Source organism: Mesocricetus auratus, unplaced genomic scaffold (assembly GCF_017639785.1).
Source record: "Mesocricetus auratus isolate SY011 unplaced genomic scaffold, BCM_Maur_2.0 Super-Scaffold_100023, whole genome shotgun sequence".
NCBI lineage: Eukaryota > Metazoa > Chordata > Mammalia > Rodentia > Cricetidae > Mesocricetus > Mesocricetus auratus.
The window spans coordinates 7,617,929-7,631,071 of NW_024429204.1; the positions used below are offsets into that span (position 1 = coordinate 7,617,929).

General features: G+C 40.4%; 1 protein-coding gene and 1 long non-coding RNA gene across 9 annotated transcripts in view; one reads left to right on the forward strand and one right to left on the reverse strand.

Moving 5' to 3' along the window:
• Positions 1-13,143, reverse strand: part of Angpt1 (angiopoietin 1) — a 414,397-nt gene that overhangs the window by 65,561 nt on the left and 335,693 nt on the right. For 6 of the 7 annotated variants that reach the window (XM_040730588.1, XM_040730582.1, XM_040730584.1 and 3 more), the window contains one exon: positions 1,377-1,609. In XM_040730588.1, the coding sequence (XP_040586522.1) occupies positions 1,377-1,609 (233 nt within the window). The remainder of the gene's footprint in view (positions 1-1,376; positions 1,610-13,143) is intronic. The other variant, XM_040730583.1, reaches the window with a different exon arrangement.
• The window catches only part of LOC121133679, a 49,423-nt gene that overhangs the window by 14,820 nt on the left and 21,460 nt on the right, over positions 1-13,143 (forward strand). Inside the window, exons 2-3 of one of the 2 annotated variants that reach the window (XR_005870635.1) lie at positions 11,355-11,447; positions 12,342-12,406. This is a non-coding gene — a long non-coding RNA (uncharacterized LOC121133679). The remainder of the gene's footprint in view (positions 1-11,354; positions 11,448-12,341; positions 12,407-13,143) is intronic. The other variant, XR_005870636.1, reaches the window with a different exon arrangement.

The window sequence follows — 13,143 nt, forward strand, 5'->3', positions numbered from 1 at the left end:
TTTATTTGTAGCACCGTGAGTCAAGGATCCGCCACATGTGTACATTACAGACCCACACTGAACCGTGACATGTGTGGTCACACAAGCCACAGCTCAATGCCTACAATCGGTTTCAGATGTAAGCAGGGCTCTTACTCATCTCCATTTACAGCCCCATCTCTGCTCAGCAGGACTGATTGCAGAGTGGAACTGAGCAAGACGACCCCAGGCTCCAACTTTAAGGCTCTGGACCTAGCTGCCCACCCAGGGTTCTGCTTATACTGGATGTGTGCAAAGAAGGCATTGCTTCAGGGATGGCTGGGGGAGAGTGGAACAAGATGTACAAAAGGGAAAGGAGTCACTGCATGAGCCTGGTGACCGGAATTTGATCTCCAGAATCCAAGTAGACGTAGGAGCAGAGAAGCAACGCCATGAAGCTGTCCTTTGACCCACACATGTGCACCGTGACACACATATGCTCCTATTCATACGTACACACATCAGCCCCACACACAGTAAGGAAAAAGGAATAAATGGATGGATATCTTCACGAGACATATTGACTTGAAGATGTGTGGTTATGCGGCTTCAGGTATTTCATTCATATAAAAATTTAAGTTCTACTATCACAAAGACATCTCCAAAGTGCATAGATATCTCTGTTGCATTTCTGCATGGGATCAAGGACAAGGGATCTTAGTGGATACTTGACAACAATCATCGTTCTTTCCTATAACAATTATTGAGGAATGTCTCTTTTCCTTTTACTCTATATGTAGCACTTTCCTTCCCCTCTCTCCTGAAAATAGAACCAATTAAAATTACAAAACAGGTACACTACCAAACTCACCCTAGAACTCAGAACTAATCCAAGTATTGCCTAATTTCTGCTCTATATAGAAGTATCTAACATCATAATGTCAAGTATATAACCATCAGAATATGAAATATTTTTTTTTTGGTTTTTTGAGACAGGGTTTCTCGGTATTGGCTTAGGGTCTGGCCTGGAACTCACTCTGTGGACCAGGCTGACCTCTAACTCACAGAGATCCACCTGCCTCTGCCTCCTGAGTGCTCTAATTGAAGGCGTGTGCCACCAATGCTTGGCCAGTATAAGAGATTATTTTTTATCAATGTTAAAAATACCATGAATGAAAGATAACTTTTATAACATTCTTTTAGAAAGACATTGCAGATATACAGACTTAAACTTAAAAATAAATGTCCTGAACTTATTGGTGACAATTGCCAGTGAAACCTCCTGAATGCCTTTCAGAATAAAGTCCGTCTACAGCATTTGCATTTGTGTCAGTGCAACAGAGAAAACAGTAGCAAACCTTTCCTGGCTCCCATGAAACAAAGTATTTACAAAGCCAGAAGAAGGAAAAGCTTCTTACCACCTTCCTTAGAGCAAAGGCTGACAAGGTTATGGACGGTGTCCATGAGCTCCAGTTGCTGCTTCTGAAGGACGCTGTTGTTGCTGGTGACTCGGATCAGTTGCTTCTCCAACTCCTGGATGATGAGTGTTTGACGTGTAACCAAACCTTGAAGGTTCTCTTTCTCTTCCTTCACGGTGTCCAACTCTTCTTTGTGCCTTCCCTCCATTTCTAAAATTTTATGTTCTAGTAAGCTGCAAGAAAATGAAAAGAAGGCTGAATTCTTACAGCGCTAGAGCGACGGTGCTATAATTCTATAATTCTACTTGTTCCAAGGGTCAGATTAGAAGTTTAAATTATTTATCGCGTATGTGTGTGTGTGCGTGTGTGTGTGTGCGCGCGCGCGCACGCATGTGCACGCGAGAGTATGTGCGTTCATGTACGTGTGCATGTTCATGTCCACAGGCACATTTCACATGCCATGGTTCATTTGCAAATTTTAGACAATGATTTGCGAGAGTCAGTCACTTCCTTACCCTATGTGGGTTCTCATTGTTGATGTCAAATCATCAGGCTAGGCATTAAGGCCCCTTACCCACTGAGTAATCTTGCTGGCCCATAAAAGTATTTTTTAAGAGACAAACATCTCTCTCTCTCTCTCTCTCTCTCTCTATATATATATATATATATATATATGTGTGTGTGTGTGTGTGTGTGTGTGTGTATGTATAGTGTCAGCCATGTGAAAAACACAAAACTGCAGTGACAGTCTATCTCGCCATTGGCAGAATGCCAAACATTAAGAGAACAGCAGCAAAGAGCCCCAGTGCCTTCAGAGCAATTACTGCTCTGAAGGAGGGAGGACCCAGGCTCCATTCTCAGGATCTACAATGCAAATCACAGAAGCTGGCAATTCCAACCGCAGAGGATCAGAATGCCTCTTTTAACCTCCATGGGCCCACGCTGGCTAATATTTACACTCACGAGCATATATACACAGACAATAATTAATGACGAAAAAGAAAATGACGTCAAATGCCGACAAAGATGTGGACAAGAGGAAACTTTTATGTAAGCAAGAGTCCATGTAGGCAGATTCTGCAGGATCAGAGAGTAACTTAACCGATCCTGCATTGAACCTCTAGCTTCCTTTACTAGTGAAGTCAGCCCTCTGGGTGAGATCTGTGGGCGCTATAGCTTCTGAAATCACCATGCAGGCAGCTCAGTTAAGGAAGAACCCACTAGGTGAGTATCACAGTCTTACGGAGAACCATGGCTGTGGAGACACCAGACCTTGAGCAGAGACCCACTTCCCCATCGGCCTGGGAGTAGGCAGCTATAAGACAATGTTTACTGAAACATGTTTACTAAAAACAATACAATGCCCCGGAGCAACAAGTTCCTGAAAAGGGCTGGCCCACAGGCACCGCCCTGACCTGGACCTTGTCCAAAGACTAACCGCCTCTTCTGACACACCCAAATCAGTTTTGGGTGTCAGAGCAGAACCAGCCAGGGGAGAGGAGAGACAGGGCAGAACCAGCCAGGGCAGAGGAGAGAGCAGAAGCTTCTCTGGAGGGAGACCTTTCTTGGGAAGTTTTCTTGAGCCTTTTTGGGGCCTGCTTAAAGTTTTCTTTACACCGTCGAACGAGTCTCTGTGTTGTCAATCCCCGACACCCTCTGCACGTTCTGGGACACAGGCTGCTCAGCTGACGCGGCACATGGCTACTTTGCTCAGAGTGATGCAACCTTTGGGAGCCTCTCCCAGCATCCCAGCATCGACAGGCTCCTTGTACAGTGTGCATAAAGGAGGGACATGACTGCAGAAGCACTTTCGGGACCTGAGCAACTGACTTGAAACAAAGGGCATTTCACTCTTTATGGAGTGTCTACTACACTAGTATTCTCGTGGGGAAAGGCTTACTCAGTTTTCCTAGCTCTGAGTGCAGGCGCTTCCAAGCAGTGCTTAGTTTACAAGGTGCTATTTCAGCGCAGCACACCCAGAATGGGCGCTTAATTTACCTTGGAGAAAGAGAGAGCTGAATCATTCCTGTAAGTCTTCAAAAAAAGAAGACACTGGGGAGCGTTTTAAATTGAATACTTAAATTATACAGTCAAGTGCGTGTGTGTGTGTGTGTGTGTGTGAATAGTCAAACTTTCCAACCCTTTGCGCTACGGGGCAAAGTGTGACATCTGATCATCCTTACATAGATGGAGAAGTATCGCAAGAAACGCTCAAGGACATTCTAGGTCTCTGCTTGCAAGTCTGATCGCCAAATAGGAGGTAGCCTAGTATATGCCAGAGCAGCTGCTTGGAGGCTGGGCCCATGTGTCAGACCCGCCTACCTCACAGGGCTCTTGGGAGCGAGCCAAGGTTCACATAGGCAAGTTCCACGTTGATACCCAAGAAGAGAAGCCACATTTCTCTCTGGAGTTTCCTCCATTTAGCTAGATGCCAACCGCAGAGAGAATCCTTCACTTCCGCGGGCCACAACGGGACCTCTGTATTTGGAAAGCGACTAGGAGGAATTGCGAGGGTCATTTTTTGCTTGTTTAAATTAAATCCCTGCTCAGAGCTGAAAAAGTTAGGAGAGGAAGCCAGAGTGAGGCGAAAGAAAGGATCTCTGGGGGTTAAGTATGGCGCGCTGTCTTCTAGTACTTTCTTCTGTGCCAGTAACTTGTTGCTGCTAGAGAAACTCATGGGGAAAAAAAGCAGAGACGGGGTTGGGGGAGAAAGGCAGCCAGTTTTTTTCTATTGTCTGCATTGGTTAAAAATGGCACCCACATACTGTTCAACTGAGGAGTTCTCTGCTGTGGGTGGTGGAAGGGGCCTTCCTCTCTTCGTGTAGGTTTTGGGCGTTTGGTCTGAGAACTAAACCACAACTGATGCTTCGTCCCCCTTTCAGTTTATTTTTTACTTATGTTTGCTCCCATTTCTGGAGTAGCGATCAGATACATGACTCCCACCATTCAGAGTCATTAACTTTGAAGAAAATTGTGTAACACTAGTTACAGTATACCACCAGGAAATTCTTCAGCATTAACTGCTAAAACGATGATTGTGTATATACAGCTCATGACTTGGAAGCTAAGGAGTCATAGGATGCTGGATAAAAGCTCTAAATAAACATCTTTTTTTTTTTGTCCCAGAAGTAAAATCATAACCGGCCTTCCAGGTTTCCTAATTAGCAGGCACTATCAGGTTCTAGTTATAAGTCATATTTATTAGTTGCTAAGTGCCAGTGCTTATGTGGAATACAAGAAGGCCATATTTCCACACGAATGATTTATTTTTAGACAGCAAGCCTCCGAGAAAAATCATAAGTGGCAGGAAACTTCTGTTTCCCACATAATGCATTTTTCATAGTTTGCATCGATGTTTTTCCTCCTCTGCTTCTGACATGTCTATACAAGAACATCACATGTACTGAGGGAGGCCGCTACTCTACCGGAGATGTCAGTAAAAGGCGTTAGTCGTTGTGTTTTGCTTTGGAAAGATAATGAGAATAAAATGTTGTTCACGGAAATCTGTAACATGAATGATACAAGGGCTTTAGAAGATTAAAAAATAAGATTTTCAAGAGAAACTATACATCAAAATTGATAAGGATTAGAACAGGAACCTCCCCCAAAGTTAGGTTTGGGGAAGGGTTTTGCATTTGCGCTTCCAGGAAAATAAAAACAACCATCTTAAAGAATTTAAAGACCTTTGGACAAATAATCATCCAAAGAAGAAGGGAGAACTACCCAGAAAAATTACCAAGAAAAGAAATAATATGACCTAATGCATTATCTGAAGTCTCCAAAAAGAAGATGGAATCCCAGTCAGGTGGTGGTGGCACACGCCTTTAATCTCACCATTTGGGAGGCAGACACAGGCGGATCTCAGTGAGCTTGAGGTCAGCCTCGTCTACAAAGTGAGTTTTAGGGTAGCCAGTTCAGCTAAGAGCTAGTGGCTGACTGTTTTGCCTTTCCGATCTTTCAGTTTGAACCCCAGTTATCTGTCTCTGGGTTTATAGTTTTCATGTTACAGAAATCCTTGATCCAAAGGAAACAGTCCCAGACATGAGCTTGTTGAAGAGAAGTTCATTCCTTTGTAAAAGAAGTATACATTAGCACATTGGAAAGAGCATCAATCGTCATAACTCACTAAACAGGTGTTAATCTACCATGGTTTCCAGGTATGAACCCAGCCTGTCACCTTAGCAGAGATATTCATGAAGAGAAAGAAGCGTGCATCATCAAGATGCAAGAGGACACTGATCACAGTTATCTCAGAGAACTGGGAAGCCAAAGTAGCATGTCTCTGGCTACAAGAATAATGGAACTTTGAGGAATAGATGAAGTTTCCCAGCGAGTGTTTCCTATTGGGATGCTGTGTCTTCACTCTGGTGTCTCTTAGTAGCCCTCATAGTCCAGTTATTTTCTAATACTACTATAATTAATCTTTTATATGTATGTTAACCTTTGGACTCCTTCTGAATGGCCTTCTGTCTCCTTGGAAGTTAAGTCATCCTCTTTTTCATCTACTCTTAATGTGCAGTCTCTGAAAGCTTTTCTCTTTGTTTCTTCCTATCTGGTGGATGTTAGGAAACACTGGAAGTCAGCCTTTTTGCCCCGTTAATTCCAAAATGGTTGGAATCCAAGATTTACTTTCCAAAGAGATATACACAGTCTATAGTTGTTAATGCATTTGTGATATAACATTAGAGTTGTGTAACACCTAGGAAACTCCTTATCTCCTTCAAGGTGGGTACCTGTGCCCCCAGAGACAGCCAGTGGCATCAGATCCTTGATGCAGTAGCAGGGAGATATCCTGACAAGAATACTGGGAATGGAACCCTAGGTATTTGAAAAATGTGTTTTTAATTAGTGAGCCATATTCCCAGTGCCAAGGGTTTCTTAATTATAGGTCTACCTTGAAATATCTGCCATGAAATTTATTTTTTTTATCAAATACTTATCATAGTCTATCTGTCCCTGAATCTCTCTATAGATCCTCTATCATTAATACTAATCAGAAAAGTCCCAAGAGCTTTTCTCCATTTGGCAAGGAGACCCCTCAACAGCAAAGTCAAGTCTAAGGACATTAGACTCTAAAATAGGACAGGCAAGTTATTAATTTCCCTGATGATAACATTTAACAAGTTTAAATGAGGCTTAAACTAATAACAAAACACAGAAAGCCAACACTAAACATCAATGCCTGAGTTTTTGGTTCGGAGTTTATTAAACAGTAAGAGAGCTCCACTGTCAAGTGTTTGGAAGAGTCAGATTGGATAAACCCTTTTGCGTGGGATGCTTCTTTGGAGATTAGTGTTCCACACAGCAAAAGTTTACCAACTGTGCATTTGTTCTATACAAACTGAGCTGCAAATTCCCAAACAGAGTTTCTCACAGGATTCTCAGTACTTCCTGTTTCCCATCTTTCTGAGAGCACTTTGAGAAGAGACATGCATAGCATTTTGGCATTTTACTTCTAGTTTGAGGCAGAGGTGCACTTTAATGAAGAATAAAATAAACAAAATAATCTAGGTCCTGAACTTCAGTAAAAGCTCATGAAAAAGTATATATAATTTGAACATTCTGGTTGATTTGCCTGCCCTGGACACACCATCCTTTTCTACTATATGTCTTCTTGGAAATATTTAAAACCATTGGATACATCTTGAAACTTTCACATAAACGCTCTCCCTTTCAAATTGTTTCCCACAATAGAATTCTTAACATAGCAGCCAATGAATGCCTAGTGGTGAGAGCTGCCTGTGCTGTGTGTAAATATAGCTCTTGACACAAGGAAGAGATGTTGAAAATATAGAAGCCTTCTCATTTTTATCTGCCTTAACTTATTTACAAATGTTTTAATTATTTCCGTGTTTGCAGTATGCCCTGTGTTGCCATATGGTACAAATATGGGCATGCGAAGGATGAGTTTTTCTAGATTATATTTATAATTTACTATTAATTAAATACTAAATTCTCTTTCATATGGCCATATTTGTTTGGTAATTCCAGTTTGGGGAAGAATAATAAATACTATAAAGTCAACATCAGGCAGTAACATTTCAAAGCTTGAGGAAATAGGAATAAGCTAAATATGTTGTAGAAGTCAGAAATAAGGAAGAAAAAATACTGATACATTTCATGACTTAAAACAATGCAGTACACATACTTAAAAATAAGTTAAAAACTAAATGTTGAACTGGATAAAAAGTTTTCAATATATATAAGAGGATGCATATGCCACAAAGAATTCATACGAGTTAGTAAAGCAAAGAAAATGAAATAAATGAAGACACTTGGGCAATCAAGTCACAGAAGAAATGCAAATAGCTAATAAGCACGATATGAGGATATCCTAGTAAGCCTAGTAGGAAGGCTTTGGAAGAGTAGAACACACATACGCATACCTGGGAAGAATAGAGACTTCAAAATAATTATCTACATCTGAAAAAAATGTAAATGATCAAAAAATATCCAGTGAATAATATTTTTCCAGTATAAAATTAAATATATGTTGAGTATAGTTGCACATGTCTCTGGTCCCCACATTTGGGAAGCTGAAGCAGGAATACTGTGGCAAGTTCAAGGCTAGTCTTTGCTACATAATGAATGGCCAACTAGCCTGGACCAACTACTGAGGCCTGTCTACAAAATTTAAAACAAAGTATCATAAAAATTTCATAAAGCAAACAGTAAATTGTGGTGTATTAAAAGTGGGTTGCTACCCATTCTTCAGAATTAAAAAATGGGTGACTGCATACACAAGTATTAATGTGAGACATTTGTGACATATTTTATAGAAAAATAGGAGTAAGCCTACATTTCAAACAATATCTAAAATACATGTACATAGCACATAAATATGTACATTTGTACAATTGTATGTGAGAGTGTTTGTGTAAGAATGTGAGCACTGGTTATATTGGTAGTGTACTTGTGAAAGTATAGAGGATTAAGCACTAATCTGTTTAGTTGTTGGTGCAAAGAATATTCAAGGGAAGGTAGTGATGTGGAAACTGGCAAGCCTTGATCTTTAATTGTATACACTTTTATAAAATTTGTAATCTGTCTTACTTTATAAAAGTTTTCAAGGAACGAAGTAGCTAGGAGTCTATAATGGGCTTTGTAGACAGTGTTAAGCAGTTTAAATGCTGGATTGAATTAGTGAGTCTTAGAGTGTAGGTTAAAGAACCTTGGCTGCTATACAGTGGGACATTAGGTGTGCTCAATTGTGATGTGAGCATTTTGTTTTAACGTGAAAACCAATGAAAAAATTTCTGTATTTAATGTAATTCATATGTTTTATGTTTTCCACTAAAAGTATTTTTATTATGTGTATGTTAGTTTATGTTAGGAGTGTGTGTGTGTGTGTGTGCGTGTGTGTGTGTGCGTGTGTGCACACAGGTTACATATAATGGCATTTTGGGGGCTAGAACCACTGGTATGATATTCGCCACTATTCATTCAACATTTGAAAAAACATTCAAAACTATATACACTATGTGAGGGGAATTGGGCCTGTTAGTACGAAGACAATACGTAAAATTCGGACTCTATTCCAGAAAATTACTTCCTAGTGCTGTACATATAGTACACATACATAAACACATAAGTCATGGAATGGGTTGAAAAATCGTAGGAAGACAGATGTCACATAAGTTGTAATGAGGAAACCTAACTCGCTGGGTCAAAGAATGGCTTTTGGAGTCAAAGTAGCATGGGCATTTACTTTTCAAGGATGAACAGGATTTTGAAACCCAGATAAGGAATGTCAGCCATACTAGAAAATTCAAGCATCAGATTAGTATTGAATAACACTATGTGGTAAAGTGGGATACATCTAACATAATTAAATACAGCCATGCCTACCAGGCACTATCCTTTGAGTTTCATATACATTCATATATAATTCATCTTCACGTCAACTTTAAACAGTATTATCATCATCATCTCCATGTTAAGCATTAGTCAACAAGCCACAGAGAGTCTCATTAACTTGCCTAGATTACACAAATAATACACGATAGAGCTAGTTATCGCAAGAATAGAGGAAGGTGAAACCCAGTCAGTCCACTTGCAGAATCCCTTGCTGGGAGCGGTAAGTCTATTCCTTCTAAACTAAAACCAATAGGGGAAAAAGCTGCAGAATGATTGGAATAGCAGCCAGGAGCTGTGTTCTGCACTACAGGACTTGAACTTCTTTGATCTGCTGTAACATTCAACGGGTAGAAAAGCCGTACAAGGCAAAAGATTGGTATTTTGCAAAAGAAAAGGTGATTTTTTTTTTTGGCTGCGACCTGAGTAGGTCATGCTGGCACAAAGCTAAGGACACCAAGGTCGCTGCTGTGGAATAGTTGAGAACCGATGAGAGTCCTACCTAAATAGAAACAATCATTGGAGCTAGAAAGGATCTGTTGTATTTGAAAACTACTTTGGTAGTGGAAACCATCAAGATCAGTCAAGGTTGGTGAGGTGCGAGGGGGCCAGGGAAGAATTAAGAAGGCTCGTAGATTCCCAGTTGACTAAAAGCTCTGCCTTTTCTCAGCCCCCAAGGCTATTGAAACTTGGAAGAAGGAACATGCGCGTCTGTATTCAGTTCATTCTGTAAGAAATGAACTTGAGGGTGAAGGTAATTCTCCCTCCATTTCTAGTTACAAAAAACAAAACAAAACAAAACAAAACAGGATAGCATAGTAGACATTGGGCTTTGCCTCTTTTTGCTGCTGTTGAGGACTGAAGTGAGGTGTTTGTGCGTGGACAACACGCTCAGCCCTGAGTACTTGACATTTTAACACACTTGTCCTTGGCCAGCCCCATACACAGCTAACATAATTAAATCCAGTTTAATGGCTAGTGCTAGAATTTAGCAAGTCTTCACTTTAATACTTTTGTCAATGCAGGACAGCTTCAATTTAGAAGGCTTTTCTTTTCCTCAGAAATACTATTAAAGCATCAGTATTTCCTTAGTAACTTGTTAGACAAAATGTAATATCTTACAATTCCATAAGATTCAATCACTTAATAATTAGTTTAATGACTCCTCATGACTCCATCTGGGAGACAGATGAGACTTGGCAACTAAGTTCAGTGAGTTCCCAGTGTGAAAGATATAGTATATATGTCCTGTTCCAGCACTGGAAGAGTTAAATAATGGTCTTTACCTTGGTAGGGACAAAATCAAGCAGTCTACCCCTTTCTTCAATTTTGTATTTACTTGAGAAAATCACTTGATGACCACTCCAGTTATACCCTAGGCTGCCTCATGGTGGAAAATATGTCTTATAGTAGTTAACACAGAAAGTCGTCATGGAATCAGTTGTGGGTTCTGCCATGTACTAACTGTTTAGTCATGGGCCCATTATTTGACCTCTGTGAGCGTCAGCCTTTTAATTAAGATGTGGAAATTGCATATCCTTTAGAAGGCTTCTTGGGGGTGGGTAGCAACAGTAAATGATATGCACATGTTTACATTGTTAGAAGGCAGTGAGACAGCAGAGGGGAAGGTGTTAGAACTCTCATCACATGTCTAGTCTTGTGGTATTCGAAGCTGTCCTACTGAAGGTTTCCATTGTCTTCACTTGGTGGTACATTCAACACAATTATCAAGAAAGCCTGAATGCCCCACCTTTGTATAAATAAATGGGTTACTGTTTTCCCTTCTGATGTTACAGAGATATTTTTTCCTACAAGACTCTTCTGCCTATCTTTATTCTCAATTTGGAAGAAAAAAATTAAGGTTAAGTCAGATATATGACCTTGAAACCTGGGCCAGGAGTCCCAGGCAGGCAGGTTCTAAGACAGCTATGAATGTTGTAAAAAGCAGCCATCATAAACTTACCCAAAACGTCATGAAGTTTATAACTCTTTCCAATAAGTTAAATTTGTTGTCCTTGAAAGCCATCGTTGTGGATGGCAGTGTGGTGTTGCAGCTCAAGATTGAACAGCTGAATAAAATTTCATTGATGTGTATTTTCCAACACAATCTCTTTTTATTAACAGCCCTGGCAGTCCTGGAATCCACTTTATAGACCAAGATAACCTTGAAATCACTGAGATCTTCCTGCTTCTGCCTTCCAAGTGCTGAGATTAAAGGTGTGTGCCAACACTGTCACAATCTTTTCTTTCTCTATTTTTGTTTTCCTTACACATGGTCTCACTACCTGACTGACCTAGAACTCATTTTGTGGACCAGACTGATCTCAAAGTCATAGAGATCCACCTTCCTCTGCCTCTCAGATGCTGAGATTAGGGATGCTTGCTGCCATACCCACCTAATACTAAAAGAATGTTACAAAATTTGACACAAAAGATAACTCCACTGTGTGCTCACACCAAGCCCATCACAAGCAAAGCCTAACGGATTTACTTTTGCTTGGTTTTCTTTTGTTTGTTTGTTTGCCTGTTTTTGTTTTTTTAATGTATTTTAAACCTAGTGATGGGAGGCAAAATCTCTTCTAAGTCATTTTTTTTTTAAAGTAGCATGTTTTGATATTAGGGCAACGTTCAACCAATAAAAATAAAATTTCCTAAGAAAAGCAGACTAGGAGATTCTCAGTCACCTCTGTTAGACTTCTGGGAAAACAAACAGTAAAGCTAGGAGCTCCTGCCTTCTGCCTTTGGGTATTTAGGGGATGAAAAAGTGACTCCAATGAGGCCAAAACTCCACACTCAACCCTGCAAGTGCGGTGCTTAATTTTTCAAGATGTAAGTCAGCGAGTCCTCTCAGCATGTGTGTGAAGTATAATCCTAACTATAAAACATTTTTTTTCTGCCAAAGAGGTGGGAGATACTCCTAAGGCCTGCTCACCGACTTGGCGGCCAAGGCAGGGATCTTTCTGAAAGCTGCTAAGTCACACACCCAGACACAACTCCTGACATTCCTAGGGGAGGAAGCAGAGCTTAATTTAGATAATCCCCCCCTGGAAAGTGTATTGGCTGATTGAAACCAGACCTGACTGAATTGGGCATGTTGTTCTTACATTTCAGAGATGCCTCCTTGTAGAACTGGCTTCTTGTTGTATATGGGGGATTAAGATTCGCATAAAGAATAGGTGGGTATGATCAAGTCACTATTTATAAGAAGGTAAACATTTGACTTTGACCTCCTCTCTGCTTACTTGGGAGGATGCTGTCTTTGCTGTTTTAGATGGCGCTTGGCTGAATGCCTCTCATTCCACTGACCATAGGAAAATAAACAATAACAATAAATAGGATAGGGAAATATGCTATGTATCACGAAAGGATATTTTTGGTTTGTTTGAAGAAAATCACATCTTAAAAAATGGCACAAACAAGGATATGTCTGACCTAAGAGGAGCTGTTTGACCCACCCTGTATTTCATGAACTGGACACTTCAACAGGAAGATGGACAGATAGCTGTAAGAATACAGCTGTTATGAGAGCTGAGTCTACTAGCAGAATGCCCTCAAGGACCACATCTGAGGTAATATCACCGTTCGATGTTCCAGAATGAAAAAGAAGCAGGTGTCAAGTAGCGATTTGAGATATACAGAAATCTTGTCAGCATGAATCTAAAAATGTATTCCATATTAAAGCTATCCAAGAGGTTTAACTCTTCTCAAAATGCCTATATTACCGGAAAAAGGGAACTGCTATGATCTTGAAACTCTATCTCTAACAGTAAACAATGTACGTTATACACAGATGAAAAACGGACTTTTCTATAGAAATTAAAATGTGGTTAGCAGAAGAGTCAGGTGTGACAGGCATTGGATTTCTAAGTGGCTGGTCCACAAGAAGTCCCGTATATTTGAGCCAGTTCAGAGT